At 43.1% G+C, this 14,928-nt stretch overlaps 2 protein-coding genes across 3 annotated transcripts; both read left to right on the plus strand.

Moving 5' to 3' along the window:
• The first annotated feature begins 1,495 nt into the window (after window positions 1-1,495).
• Window positions 1,496-5,602, plus strand: ttc29 (tetratricopeptide repeat domain 29). Its single transcript, XM_035149524.2, has 11 exons — window positions 1,496-1,637; window positions 2,089-2,151; window positions 2,248-2,307; window positions 2,461-2,621; window positions 3,211-3,378; window positions 3,472-3,684; window positions 3,952-4,037; window positions 4,344-4,435; window positions 4,769-4,892; window positions 5,016-5,105; window positions 5,276-5,602. Exons 2-11 carry the CDS (start codon window positions 2,093-2,095, stop codon window positions 5,345-5,347), a joined length of 1,125 nt encoding a protein of 374 aa, XP_035005415.1. The 5' UTR covers window positions 1,496-1,637; window positions 2,089-2,092; the 3' UTR covers window positions 5,348-5,602.
• Window positions 5,603-6,020: 418 nt separating this feature from the next.
• slc10a7 (solute carrier family 10 member 7) lies at window positions 6,021-14,641 on the plus strand. Of its 2 annotated transcripts, XM_035149527.2 has the most exons (13): window positions 6,021-6,285; window positions 7,871-7,953; window positions 8,044-8,180; window positions 8,673-8,748; window positions 8,876-8,914; window positions 8,994-9,029; window positions 9,432-9,515; window positions 9,604-9,769; window positions 11,463-11,514; window positions 11,661-11,734; window positions 11,932-12,077; window positions 12,198-12,243; window positions 13,071-14,641. In XM_035149527.2, exons 1-12 carry the CDS (start codon window positions 6,186-6,188, stop codon window positions 12,216-12,218), a joined length of 1,014 nt encoding a protein of 337 aa, XP_035005418.1. In that variant the 5' UTR covers window positions 6,021-6,185; the 3' UTR covers window positions 12,219-12,243; window positions 13,071-14,641. The 2 variants fall into 2 exon arrangements, with proteins under 2 accessions (XP_035005418.1, XP_035005417.1); XM_035149526.2 differs by lacking the exon at window positions 12,198-12,243 and having other exon boundaries at window positions 6,022-6,285.
• The last annotated feature ends 287 nt before the right edge of the window (window positions 14,642-14,928 follow it).

Consider the following 14,928-nt stretch of genomic DNA (forward strand, 5'->3'; position numbering starts at 1 on the left):
TCAGGCTGACGTCACGTCTGTTTGAGTGACTGATTTTCACTGCAGATATTCTACTGTGTGTGTGTGTGTGTGTGTGTGTGTGTGTGTGTGTGTGTGTGTGTGTGTGTGTGTGTGTGTGTGTGTGTGTGTGTGTGTGTGTGTGTGTGTTGTTGTTAGTGACTCTAAACGCAGAGATAAACAAATGAAGGCTCTACGTGACTTGAACCATGCAGCATCTTACTTTTACTTGTTTGAGTTTTCCTCCAACGCCGTGGGAAAAAAATCTAAATGTGGGAAATCAATCAACAGACGAGCCCAGAATAAGCCAAACAAATACAAATGCTGACAATAAAATATCATAGAATAGATTTGGAAAGATTTAATAAAAATAAATACTTTTAAAAATATATATAATAAATAGAAGAAAAGAGTCAATAAAAGGGGATAAAAACATTATTAAAAATATTAACAAAAATGTAAAATTGAATACAATTTCAAACAGATGCAATAAAATAATGTTTAAATGACTTTAGCTTCTTTAGTATCAGTGCGTGTTACTGTCACATTGGATCTGGTGCGAAATGAGAACGTTTGAAGAAGCAACAGAGACAAAGAAAAAGGGAATAAGGGAATTTATTTGACTGTTTCCTGACTTAATTACACAGAGGAAAAAGATAAATGTTGTAAGCGTAAATACTTGTTAAATACTTTAAAGTATCACTTTATGTTATTCGTCGCCACAAGTGTAAGAAAAATAAGACACGGTTCACTTCTCGCTTTTCACGAGCGACGCTGGTTAATGAACAAATGAAGCCAACAAACCAGAAGCAGATTCTCAGACAGGAAACAGCTGCTGCAGATCTCCACCACCAACATGGAACTTTACGAGAAACTCTTTGATTCCATCACCACAAAGTTTCCGTCACTGCTGTGGTGAGATGGAAAAGATTTCCTCCAACATCTGAAGAGAAACGTGTGTGTTACACCGGCAGGAAATCTTATTTCTCCTGCAGATGCTTGATTATTGTGTTTGTGAATCATTTTCTTTTACCCGAGTACGATTTAAATATCTATTCTCCTCACAAGGCTCCATTTTAGAATTGATTTTCAGGTTGTTCTTAACATTTAGACCCATTCGTGTTGTAAAAATAGAGACAAATGTTTTTTTTAAAGATGTGAACTGAAAAATGAAAAATGAACAATGTTCAAATGCTGAATATTCAACATAAAACTACTATAAAATAACAATGAGGACTGGTTGCATACAGCACATGTGGGCATAAAGGGAATAATAAATTCATAGCCCCTTGACAAATGGTAGAATAATTATACATTTATTAATAACTTAACAAAGTGTAGACTCTAAAAGGTTTGATGGTGTTTGTATCTCAGCTAAAGGAGGAGAAACTAGGTCGAGTTGTTTCTGAATGGAACCAGGAACCAGGAACCAGGAACCAGTTCATCTGCGCTCAGTGCTGGAATGCGGCCCGTGCACTGTTGCCATGGTGACGGTGAAGCCTGTCGGACACCGGAAGTTTTGCTTTCAGCTGCGGTTTCTGTTGTTGTTTGTTTACGACTTTAAACTGAACGTAAAGGAAAACACACGCGTTTAAACTGTTTTTACTAAAGCGACAAAGAAACTGTGAATTTTTAATAAGGTGAGTTATAGAAACGTTTGCTAACTTTAGCTAGGTGTTAGCTATAGGTGTTAGCTTGGCTTTAGCTAGGTGTTAGCTAGGCTTTAGCCATATTTAGCTAGGCCTTTACAATGATTCCTTGATTCTTATTTGATTGCAGTAGTAACAAAACTATATTAATCAGAAAAATAACAAAGAAACAAAACCTGCAAATTTAACAACAAATGAAAGGTTGTGAGGTTTTGTAAAATGCTGCCTTCATGGTTGTTAAAGTTAAATACAAAAGGAAAGAAAATTGTAATTGTCGTCAGATACACAGGTTGTGTGTCTGCTGGGTGTCTGTCTCCATTAGTTTGATTGACAGGTGAAGATGAACGCTGCTGAAGTGCTCGGCCCAGGTGTGTTTATGTGTTTACCAGGAAATAACATGCACCGACATTTATTACTCAAAGTCTGGTGTGTGTGTGGTCAGCAGGATGAAGGAGTCGGTATCGGATGAATCGGCTCAAGTCGCGTCCAAAGAAGAAATTTCACAGTGAGTTCAGTTGACGTTGTAGTGTCACTTCATTGATGTTTGACTGTGATGCTGTGATATTTTGTTCTCGTCTGCGTCACGTTGGAACGTCTCCAGGTTCAGAAACAGTCTGAAGCAGAACATCTGTGTGCAGATGCTCCAAGAAGGTCACCACAGGTAAATCCACCCACACTTAGACTCAAGGGGGAGTTTCATTGTTGATAAAGGCACAGATAAAGAATGCTGTGGTAATCAGGACTAGAGGAGAATTGTTGTTGTCTCCGCTGCAGCTCTCTCCTCCCTCTCTCTCTCTCTCTCTCTCTCTCTCAGGTCGTTCTCTGAGCTCTTCTCTCTGCTGCGGTCGGACCAGCATCGCAGGGCGGCTGAACCGGGCTCTGCTCTCCAGCCTAAGGTTCCGCTGGAGGAACAGCGAGAGAAGCTGGAGACGGTGAAGCTGCACCTGGGCCGGGCCGAGCAGGCGGAAAGGACCGGTACGATCACGTACACATTTTGATTTAAAGATAGAATATTTAACAATTCTTTATTAAAAAGCCTAAAACCCACTACCCATATTTTTACTAGTTTGTTGACTTGTGTTCTGACATTATCCGAAATGTTTATCACAATTGCATCATACCCTCATTGACAATAGTGGTGAAAACAACAACTCCCATGATCCCACACAGCTTCAGGACCTCGTCAATCTTTTGTTGTTGTTTTGATTGGGAGACCCCTAGTGGTCGAAGTTACAAATTACAGGTTTAATACAGACACACACACTGTGAGTAGTAATATGTTAAATATTGAATTAAATCCATCTGATTACATAAAGTGTGTATTAACTGATCAAATATGTTGCAATTGAATACTTGCAGCCATGTTTATAAGATGTATGCAGAAAACAAGTCAAAATGTCCCTTTCTATAGTGAGATGTAAATTAACTGTCACATGGATGATTATACATGTCAATAAGATGGCTTACTGTCAAATTACGGATTTTCTTAATGTAATTTTTTTCACCATGCAAGACGACTGACGTACATTGTGTTCCCTCTTTGTGTGTGTGTGTGTGTGTGTAGGTTCCTGGTCCGTGGTGTGTGAGCAGCGTCTGTTCTTGGGTCGATATTTCTCGGCTCCTGAGGATCAGTGGCTGAGTTTGCACTTCTACCAGAGCTGTGCAGACCGAGGGTGCTCAAGACCAGCCACTGAGGCCCGGGCCTGCATGGCTGAGCTCTACCTGCAGCAAGGTACACACACACACACACATACACACACACACTGTGGAAGTTACGGTGAAACACTTCAGAATAAATGTAACTCAGATCCTCTCGCTCCTGCAGGAGAGCTGGAGGAGGCGAAGCAGCAGGCGGAGCTGTGCGGCAGACAGGCTGAGGACGGAGGCTGGCTGGACTTGAGCGGTCGGCCCCTGAGGCTCCGGGCCTGTGAGACGCTGTGGAGGATCTACGACACGTTAGCTGCTGCTCCGCTGATCGCTGCAAACTACACCGAAGCCCTGGAGCTGCTCAACAAGGGCTACATCATGGCCACTGAGTGTAGGTGTGAGTGTGAACGTTTGGAAGTGAATACATGTTGAAAAACAGCAGGTGGTGTGACTAATGGATGCATTGGAACATGCTCACACACACACACGCACGCACGCACACACACACACACACACACACACACACACACACACACACACACACATATCTACGATAATTATAGACTGAGAGGAGGTGGTGTATGTGTTCACAAGAAAAGTAAATTTAACTTTGTGGGAAGTTAAAAATGTAGTGTGTAGTTTCCTGTGTCTGTTTCAGCTGAAGACAAACAGTTAGAGGGGGAGGCGGCCTATCGACTGGGACTTACCTATCAGCTCACAGGAGACCACAACACAGCCAAAAAGGTACGTGTGTGTGTGTGTGTGTGTGTGTGTGTGTGTGTGTGTGTGTGTGTGTGTGTGTGTGTGTGTGTGTGTGTTGAAAATGAAAGTATCCTCTGAACAAGTACAGAAGCCAGAAATGACTCAATCCACTAAGCCACTCAGTGGATTGAGTCATTTCTGGCTTCTGTACTTGTTCAGAGGATACTTTCATTTTCAGTTTGAGTCTGAAGTTTAATGACTGTAAGAAAGCACAGAGTACAGAATCGTCATCATCATTGAAAATGGATCTGAATGTTATTTAATTAAGTAATAAAACTGTTTGTCCAGTTCCTCAACACCTGCATGCAGATTTGTGGCACGACGCAGGACGCTGATGGACTGGGTAAAGCCTACAAGGCGATGGCCAAGTCTATTGAGAGGTACACACAAACACACAAACATACACACACCGACTCACTGAGTGTGTTTACACAGTTACATCCGACTGATTACTGTACTGCTCGTACTGTACATAATCATCTATTTTGCCCCTGGTGGCTGGCTGCAGTATAGGTTATAAACCTCCTCCATGTTAGCAGATGGGACATGGACCAAAGTAAAAACATCGAAGTAGACGTTAAATAAATTTGTCAAAGATGGTTTCTGTCATGTTGGTAGTTCTTATCACACTGATGTATGTGTGTGTATGTGTGTGTGTGTGTGTGTGTGTGTGTGTGTGTGTGTGTGTGTGTGTGTGTGTGTGTGTGTGTCAGTGAGGGTAACACAGACGAGACAGTACATTGTCTGGAGAAGTTGGTAGACATCACTCGTAGCACTGGACAGCAGGACAACCTGGCGGACGCCTGCCTGTGTCTGGGCAACATCTACTACAACACGGTATATAAAACACACACACACACACACACACACACACACACACACACACACACACATTTAATTGTTTGCATTATGCTTTCTCTCTGTCTCTCTCTCTCACTCTCTCCTGTCTCTCTCTCATAGCATCAGTATAGCAGAGCCTGTGAGTTCTTCCTCCAGGGTTTTGAAGTTGCCTGTGGCATCGGAAACGTGGATCTGCTGCAGAAAGCACAGGTGCATGTTTATCACCTGAGATCATGTTTTCACACCCGTCACCTTCTTTGTTTGGTTGTTTGTTGCGACATTACAAGAAAAGATAATAAAGATGGTTTATCCAACATCTGTTTCCCAGCAAACATCCTCATACACATTCACACCTGTTCCTCTTCCGTCTCCTCCCTTAGGTGTTGCTGGGCTGCGCTCGTGCTCAGTCCAGGAAGTACAGTGTGGAGTCGGCCTCGCCCGCAGCCCAGTGACGGCTGCTGGCCTGGCAAGAGATGAGAGGAAGTCAGGAGCTTGTTGACGATGCCGGTGAAGACAAACAAAACCAAAACATTCTCCTTTATTCCTTTAACAGTGTAAGAAGTGAAGATGAACATTTTACTGCACATAGACATTAAAAGAACATAACAGACAAAGCTGTTTGATAAATTATTTGTATTATTCACTTTTAATGTGTTTCAAATAATCTCATTTGTTTGTTAAATGTCAAATAAATGACTAATACAGAAGAGGTGTGAACTATTCTGTACCATTAGTGACAAAGTTCTACAGCTGTTGGTTTTATTCAACATTATCATCAGATCGTTTTTAACTATTAAAAACCCTATTCAATTTTTTCTATGATTGTATGCTGCTTTTTATAATTTTGTCAAACGAACCCTCCTTTAATATAATAAAACAATCATAATAATAATACATTTAATTTGCGTAGCGCTTGTCAAGAAACTCAGACACTTCACGTAGAATTTAAAAGATAAAAATATAACATCATTAAACGTTGGAATCTGATCTGAAGAGTTTTAGAAAAGATTAAACTTCTTGTATAAAGAGGAAGAAAAACATACTTTGTACCGGTGTTGTTTTTACCTACATTACGGTAACTGAACATAAACTCTGCGGCGCCTCTGCTCCAGTCGTCACCGGTGGAGCTGCGGCCCATGTGACCGGAAGCAGCTCCGGATGTCCCGCTGGTGTTTTCTGACGGAACATCCTCCGGAGCAGGAGAAGAAGCTTGCGGAGCTGCGGAGCCTCGGGTCCGGCTGGAGTGACGGGGGACGCCGGGGTGATCAGCTGGAGCCCGGGGGCTGAAACATGGGCCTCCTGGCGAGGGTCCGGAAGGAATGGTTCATCATCGGGATCGTGGTGGTGATCTTATCCGCCAAACTGCAGCCCAGCTTCGGCGTGAGAGGAGGTGAGAGGGTCGGAGTTTGAGAACCGGAGCTCGGGAAGTTCACCGCAGTTGTTCAGAAACACCAGGATCAGAGTTAAAGTATCGAACAAAGACAAACTTTACACTTTAAACTAACCGGTGACAGTCGCTGAATAACTCGGCAGGTGAATGATTATTAAATCTGCGTTTCAGTGGAAATAAAGTCACAACTTTTACTCTGTTTCTGTCCACGGACATGAGGGAGTGCGGCGGAATTCGTCTCCAACACGGTGAATACACGTTATCTCGTGTACGTGAGTTATGCCGAATTAAAGGTTGGATCCTACTGTCGAAGATTATGTAAGAATGAATGACACACTACACGTTAATGTTCGTGTAAAAGGGAGAACACTGTAAAATAGCGGGATTTTTAAATGGCAGTTCGTTATTAATGTGTGTGTGGTGACACGTTGCATTCATCAGCACTAATGTAAACACACTGCTCCGCGCTCCCGTGTGCGCGCCCCCTCGCTGGGCTGAGTTCCACGGTTGGACCTTGTGTGACTCACCTGAGGCGGTGAAGTCGGTGTCAGGTTGGATGTTGCTCATTGGACATTAATACTTCAATTAGAGATAATTGATTCTGACAGCTTCCGTGTCACGTGACGCTCTGACTCCAAACCAATGCTGACTTGTTTCCTCTGGATGAGATGACTCTAAGAGTCAGCATCTCACCTCCTGAGTGGAAACATTAAGTCTGATCACATTAAACCAGCACTGACCTCTCGTCACCGGCTTCCTGTCAAATTCAGGGTTTATTATTGCCTGGTAATGCTGGTTTAATTGGGCGGTTACACCTTTAGGCACTGAGCTCCACCAACTTGTTTGTCCAGAGCAGTAAAACGGTTCAGGGTCAGGACTGATCAAATCTACTAGGACAGCTGTGCTCATCAAGGGTAATAATACAGTTCAGCACTGGTTTGGAGTCAGTGGATCACATGAAGCTATGAAAAGCTATTTAAAACAATGCAGGTGTATTTTATTCTTATTCGTGGTCCCCAAGTGAAAGCCCTGTGTAATACCCAACCTCAAACTAACTTCGCCACGGTCCCCAGGGGCCCATATACCTGCTGCTGTTAAGTAAAGAAGAGCGAAAGCTGTGAAGGAGATAAATCAACATTTGGGTCGTGACCTAAACTGATAAGTGGCCTCGATCACACCTTCACATGTCGACCTGGAGATTAGATAAACTCTGCTACTGTCTGTGCTGCATTCAGGTGCTCTGGGGAAACTGCAGCTTTAAACTGCAGAAGACACAGCTGCTTCAGTTTAAACTGTTGTTCAGTCAAATCTACTCTTTATCACAAGACAGAAACAAAAATAAGGGCCAGGTTTTCAACATTATTACTAGTCTTATTTATTTTTACATTAGGAATGCGATCAACAATTGTTTTCTTTGTTAATCGAAGACTTGTTTGGTCCATGAAATGGTAAATTTTTGTTTCCCAAAACCCACGATGGCCTCCTCACATCTTGTTTTGTCCGCAAACCAAAAATATACTTGTTTTCTCTCTCTCTCTCTCTCTCTCTCTCTCTCTCTCTCTCTCTCTCTCTCTCTCTCTCTCAGGTCCACTGAAGCCAGAGGTCACCATCGCCTATGTTGCCGTCTCGCTCATCTTCTTCAACAGCGGCCTGTCTCTGAAAACTGAGGTGAGACAGCGACTGACACCAGCTCGCCACTTTCCCTCATGTGTCACGTGAGTAATACAAATCTAAGTGATTTCTTTTCTGTCTCTGCAGGAGTTGACGAGCGCGCTGCTTCACGTTCGCCTCCACCTCTTTGTGCAGTCGTTCACGCTGGTCTTCTTCCCGCTGGCCATGTGGCTGCTGCTCCAAGTGCTGGGGCTCACTTCCATCGACCAATGGCTGCTCAGAGGGTAGGAAGAGTGGGTCTGTGAATGCCACCCTTTGTTCACGTCCCTTCCACACTGTACCTGAAGGGCGAGTTATTTACAGACTGAAAGACCCTGTGTACGTGTGTGTGTACGGCCTGAAGCAACAAATTCAATGAATGGCTTTTAAAGCTGTCTTTCACCCTCCTCGCCACATGGGGGCGCTCTGAAATCAAACATAATTAGACAGGAGGAACCACCTGATGATTCAAAAGTTACATTTGATGTCTAATAATCCCACTGAGCTGCGTTCATGTGATTTATATGGTAACAAAGAGTTTAATGTGTAAACCGCATTTTATTTTGAAAAGGTCCTACTGCGAGGGGAGGTTAACCCTCTATGATCACTTTTCTAATGTGATTACATCGTTCTAAATGTGTCTCACCTTTGACCTTTTGAACGACGGGTGGGAAATGATTGTTCCTCGCCTTTCTCGTGCTCATCCTCCTCTTCATCCTGCTGTCGTGGTTGCCTAGGTTACAGACGGTGAGCTGCATGCCCCCTCCGGTGTCATCCGCCGTTATTCTCACCAAGGCGGTCGGAGGCAACGAGGTAACACGCTCACATGTTCGCAGGTTATTGTCCTCCAGTGTTTGACGGATGGTGTGATGCTGAAGAGCAATGAGCAGCGTGTTGACATGGTAACTGATCGTGTGTGTGTGTGTGTGTGTGTCTCCAGGCGGCCGCCATCTTCAACTCAGCGTTCGGGAGCTTCTTGGTGAGATGCTTTCAGGGTCGGACTGTGAATTATGAATGAACGTTGGTTCAGGATGTAACTGTGTGGTTTGGTTCTGCAGGGAATCGTCGTGACTCCAGTGCTGCTGCTGCTCTTTGTAAGTCCGACCTGTGGAAAACAAAAACACAAAGAAAGATGAAGGTCGAGTCTCCACTTCCTCCAGAAATGAAGCTAAAACATCTCAGACAGACATTATGATATCATAATTTATGACTGGAGTCGGCCGGATGTTTGGGACCAGTACCAATTATTCCGATAGCAATATACTGACCAATCTATATATTTTAAAAAGTCATTGGTGATTCTCAGACTTCATTATGATAAAGAAATCCAATCAAGGTTTGATATTTTAAGTGTATTATATATTTTTCATATCAGCAAACAAACACTGATACGTCTGTAAAAGACTCGTGATGATGTCATTCCTACCGTGTGTTTGCGTTGGATTGTCTTTATCTCTCTCATGGTTCTTCTCCTTCTCCTCTTCCTCCTCCTGCAGCTTGGATCTTCATCGTCCGTTCCCTTCTCCTCCATCTTCTCTCAGCTCTTCATGACGGTCGTGGTGCCGCTGGTCCTGGGTCAGGTAAGAGTTTGTGTGTGTGGTGTGTTGTAGTTAGTTGTACAGTGTTGGTCTCGGCCTGAACGTCTCTCTCGTGCGTGTGTGTGCTCAGGTGTGTCGACGGTTCCTCAGGGAGTTTCTGGAGAGGAAGAAGCCTCCGTTCGGTGTCGTCAGCAGCGCCGTCCTCCTCATGATCATCTACACCACGTTCTGTGACACGTTCAGTAACCCCAACATCGAGCTGGACCCCACCAGTCTGCTGCTGGTCGTCCTCATCAGTCAGTACCAGCGCCTGTCACTCACAGCACGTCTCCATGGAAACACGATAAGGCAAAAACATGTTGACAAAGCTGGAAACTTTCAGGAGATATTCAAGATTTAAATAATCTAGCAAAATAAAATAAGATCCAGCTTCATTAGATTTTATTCATCTAAGTTCAGGGATAAAATAGGAACGATAACTCAGCTTAGACTCCGGTTCTCTCTAATGAACAGGTTTCTCTGGTGTTGTGCCTCAGTGGCAGCGATAGGCAGAGCCTGGAGTTATTATGTTTCCAGGTTGTCTGTCTGTAGGTAATGAGGAGATCACTTGACACAAAATATAACCCTGTCACCTTCTACACACAGTTTCCTTAAGGAAGAAAAAACTTGTCTCGCATGTTCCAGTTGTTGCCACCAGGGGGTGACAGACCATCAGCCTTGTCTTGAGACTTTAGACCAGGGGTCACCAACTGGCGGACTCCGGTCCAAGTCCGGACCGCGAGAGGTTTCCATCCGGACCGCGACTTTCCATTAAAAACAAAAGTATAAATACATCGGCGGCCTTGTTTGACTTTTAAGAGACTTTTAAATCAGGCATAACGACGCCAGCCCAGTGGAGCCGCTTGGGTCCTATGTGTTGCTACCATATATACCGTGCAGCCGGGTTGCTAGGCAGAGAGAAGCACGCAGACGGAGATGAAGGCGAAGTATGGCGTTATCAAAAGTTAGGGAAAGTTGACGTTTAAATGCTGTGTCCGAAACACTTCTGGATGGAAAAGAAAGATGTGAACTGACAGAAAAAAATTCAACAAATCTGTTCTGTGCTCTACTCTTTCAGAAGAGTATGCAGAGGTTATGAATACTGTGATGAAACTTATCAACTTTCTCAGGGCATCGTCATCACATAAACATCGCCTCCTTCGAGAATTCCTGACGGAAGTTGATGCAAATTCAAATGACCTGCTGCTGCACTGCAATGTTAGACGGTTGAGCAAAGGCAGAGTTCCAGCACGCGTTTGGGCCATTCGAAATTAAAATGTTCCTGGAACAACAGAAGAATCACAAGGCCAGACAGATTGCTCAGTTTTGGGAAGATGAGAGAAAAAAAGATTTTATGGCCTTCTTAGTTGACATAACCTCACACCTAAATTACCTCAACTTAAAACTGCAGGGCAAGAACAACTCTGTGTGTGATTTGGTAGCAGCTGTCCAGTCTTTCCAGCGGAAGTTGGAGATTTTCAAAGTGGATCTCCAAGAGAACTTTACACATTTTCCAGCAATGAAGCAAATTCAGGGTGAGAGAGATATTTCCTCTCATGTTGAGTTCATTAGAAAAACTGATTGGAAACTTCAGTGATCGTTTTGATGACTTCAGCCTGGAAGAACAGGTCCTCCTTTTCATTCAGAATCCTTTTCTGTCAAAAACGTGACCACGTTTTCACAGGAGGCTAAAATTACCTTCAAGTGCGTCGATATGGCCTCTCTACAGAAGGAACTTGTTGATCTGCAAGCAAATGTAGTAGTGAAAGAGCAGGGTGGAGTTAGTGATGCTGCCAGCTTCTGGCTACAGACTACCTGAGAAAGTTTTCCCTGGTCTCACTAAAGTGGCAGTACACACCTTGACAATGTTTGGCTCCACATGCAGTTGCGGATCAGCATTCTCAACATTTTTAAGACCAAATGGCAAAATCTTTTTCTTGTTCTCCACAGTTTTCTCCATCCAGCTCAGCTTCATGCTGCTAACGTTCACCTTTTCTAGCAGGTGAGTCTCCTCCTCTGTTTTCCATCCTCTCATCCTCCTTTACTTCTCCTTTCTGTTTTCTCCTCACTCTTTCTTGAGAGAAAATGAGAGATTGAAGGAAACTAGCGGTGTGAAAAATAATTTGACTCGCGTTTGTTTCTTTTCAGGGCGGGTTCAGGATTCAGTCCTGCAGACACTGTCGCCATCATCTTCTGCTCCACACACAAGTCATTGACCCTGGGTAAACAAACACACACACACAGAGTCAATCATGACGTCTCAGCCTGTTTTTTATATCATCAAATAACTAATTAAAACCAAACTGATCAGGAACATGAACAAACATCAGTGTTATTATAAGAACAACCTAAATGACATAAACCATCTTTGATTAACTTCTTCATCTTCATCTTGTGTCTGTGTGTGATCCGTGTCCAGGTATCCCCATGCTGAAGATCGTGTTCGAGGGCTACGAGCACCTCTCCCTGATCTCAGTTCCCCTGTTGATCTACCACCCGGCTCAGATCCTGCTCGGCTCCGTCCTCGTGCCGACCATCCGCAGCTGGATGACCACGCAGCAGAAGGTACGCGCCGATCACCGGTGACGCCTCAGTGCGCTGGCTCAGAGCTCCTAATCTGACCAGTTAACAGACAGCGGGCTGCATTCCAATACTCACCTGTTCACCTTGTCTCCTCTCCTACAGTCTAGTCTGTTGTTGAGATAGGGCCGCGTTCCAACACTACTGTCCTGTGAGTAGAGAACTGACTCGAACAAACAAGAACTGATTTAGTTATGGAGTAATGTCTGTAGTGGTTCTGTGACGGTGCGTCCAGCAGCTTCCTGTGGGTTTTCTGATGTTAGTTTAAAATCTGTTCTAATGCGACCTGAGTGAAACAGCTCCCCCTACTGGCAGGAAAAACAATCTGCTGCTGGACTCACTGCTGCAAATCCACCAGCTTCACTTGAATCAAGCACCGGATGGGTTGACTGGGGTTAATGGTGGTGGTTTTAATGGTGATGCTTAAAGGGCTAGTTCACCCAAATTACACTTTTTTTTTAATTGCCCTTAAAAGCTCTTAAAAGTCGTGGTCCTATCTACTGATTAGACTTATCTATAAACTTTTCAATTTGGCTTTTGATAAAATGTTACTGATTCGTTTACAGGTATATACTTTTAATCTATGTTTATTGTGTGGATTGTTTTCATTTTAATATTCTACTTTTCCATTTGTAGTTTATTTGTAGCTGCGTCCAAAGCTGCGGCAACTAGAGAGCAGCTTTTGACGCATAAATCATTTCTCTTGAATCATTTCAACAAAAAATTCTAATCAATTATTCGTTCGCCGTTTGTTCTTTTTAAATCAGATTTTCTTAAAACTTCCTGTGACATTTAATTCTCACTACTCTAATGAAATTTGGAGAAACCTGATTCATTTACTTTTGACACTATTTCCACAGAACCTGGTGACGGTGGGAGATTCATGCTCTTTACTCGTTCCTCTTACTTTCCGCTCTTCTGCTGTTCTGCTGAAGATCTCCCTCTCTGACACGTTGTGCTTCTTGGCTCTCTGTTCAGGTGGTGAAGCAGCAGCCGCCGCTCCAGCCCATCTGACGGCGAGGGAATCAGTGTTTTCATGGTTTTTGCACTGCGATACAAAGTGGACTGTGGCGGAGTCATGTGTGCCTTTATAACAACCAATCAACAGAGACCTCAGCGTGGCGAAGGAGACGAGTTGCCTTGATTTTCTCAGTTTCTACGTGAATGAAAGACTCTTGTATTTCCAACTTTTATATTTAAAAGAAGCTAAAGTACATGATTTATTTTTGTATGGAATAACCCAAAAGAATCCTGTTTGGGTTTTTTTTTTTGTAACAAAGAGGGTTTGTTATGAAAAACGGGGACGTGATGGGTGGAGTTACTGGGACCATTGTTTTTTGGGGGGTTTTTTCTTGCTATTTTCTACATTTTTCTACAAATGTGAATGATTCCCGCACTTAACTTATCGATATAATCAAACTAATGCTGGACGATCCCACTTTAAATGTACGGTGGAATATTGACGGCTTGTTTTGATTGTTTTACACTTTCAGAAATAAGCTTTTGTATTTGTTGAGGAAGGAGCGGTCCTGTGGTGAAGGAATAATGTTGAACGAATGATCGATCCAAATAACGAAGGTACGACATGCACACTGTTGTAATGAATCTAATTTAACAACCAAAATATCATCGTTCTTCCCGGATCTATACACATTCTTAGGTTTCCTTTTTTTTTTTACCTTATTCACAAATGTACCTAAACTGTACGTATATTTAAAATTTTCTACGTTATTTGACGTACACGTCTGATTTGGACCAAGCAGGAAGCAGGAGTATAGTTCCTTTTGAAATCCGGTCGAACCACACAATTGACTCTACATATGTGTTTATGTAGATGGAACCCTGCTCTCCTTCCAAACGACGTATTGCTGCTCACATTCGTATAATTTTGTGTTGGTGGGTCTATGTATGAATCTGTATGTAGACGATGCTCTGTTCTAAGTCTGAGTTGGTGATGTAGACTTACTGATATAATTTTTCCTTTTCTTTATTCCGTCAACTGAAAACTTTAAATCCATTTTAAAGAGATGAATGTTCCGAAACAGTGTGAGCTTGATGATTTAAGAGAAACAGGAAGAATCTGAAATGTAGGCGACGTTTCAGAGGTCGGGAACACATTTTTTTTACGAGAACCACCCATTCAGCAGGGTGACGGTGAATGTTTCATCATCACCACCACCGATCAGAGCTGTGTGTCCTTGTGTATCCATGGTAACGTGGTGCTCATGGGAAACAAAAGTCAGTTTCTGGACCTTAATGTAACACAACTTTCACCGACACATGAGAGCGATGGTACATCCTCGGTCTCGGCTGTTTCCAGCCTTGTTGGTAGAGATGTTTTCGCATCGCTAACAAAATTCTCCAGTGTTAATTCATAAAACTGGTCTTCACTCTGATGTGTCCAGTAACCGTTTACAGTCTTTGTCCGTTTACACTGCGATTGTTTTTCCAGCTGTTTATTTTACGATTTTGAAGATGGTGAGTTTGACATGTATGGGTATTGTTTATTTTAAAAAGAAACTATAAAGAAATAAAAACTTTACACTCTATGATATGTTGTGCTCATATCTCCGTGCTCTTAAATGGACCAGATATGTGTTGCTTACATTTTGTTGTCTGACCAGAAGGGGAAGAACACTGAGACTCCCAAGGAAGTATTGGCAGCTCATTAAATCCACTGACCCAGCTTGTGTTTGACAGATGGTCCTTCTGTCTCGTCATTTGAAGAAGCAAGGCTAAAATAAGCCTCTCCAGCAGACCCTGGAGGCCTTGTGCTCTTCGGATCACACAATCAGACCCTCTTGATTTTATATGACTAAGCACAGCAGTGACACCC

The sequence above is a fragment of the Hippoglossus stenolepis genome, chromosome 23 (assembly GCF_022539355.2).
Source record: "Hippoglossus stenolepis isolate QCI-W04-F060 chromosome 23, HSTE1.2, whole genome shotgun sequence".
In the NCBI taxonomy this organism is placed as follows: domain Eukaryota; kingdom Metazoa; phylum Chordata; class Actinopteri; order Pleuronectiformes; family Pleuronectidae; genus Hippoglossus; species Hippoglossus stenolepis.

Bases quoted from the DNA above. Each gene is read 5' to 3' on its own strand.
- slc10a7 (XM_035149526.2), top strand. From the start codon at position 6,186: ATGGGCCTCCTGGCGAGGGTCCGGAAGGAATGGTTCATCATCGGGATC. The intron at 7,954-8,043 runs GTGAGACAGCGA...CTGTCTCTGCAG, and splicing joins GCCTGTCTCTGAAAACTGAG to GAGTTGACGAGCGCGCTGCT. The intron at 8,181-8,672 runs GTAGGAAGAGTG...GTGGTTGCCTAG, and splicing joins GACCAATGGCTGCTCAGAGG to GTTACAGACGGTGAGCTGCA.
- ttc29 (XM_035149524.2), top strand. From the start codon at position 2,093: ATGAAGGAGTCGGTATCGGATGAATCGGCTCAAGTCGCGTCCAAAGAA. The intron at 3,379-3,471 runs GTACACACACAC...TCGCTCCTGCAG, and splicing joins TGAGCTCTACCTGCAGCAAG to GAGAGCTGGAGGAGGCGAAG. The intron at 3,685-3,951 runs GTAGGTGTGAGT...TGTCTGTTTCAG, and splicing joins CTACATCATGGCCACTGAGT to CTGAAGACAAACAGTTAGAG.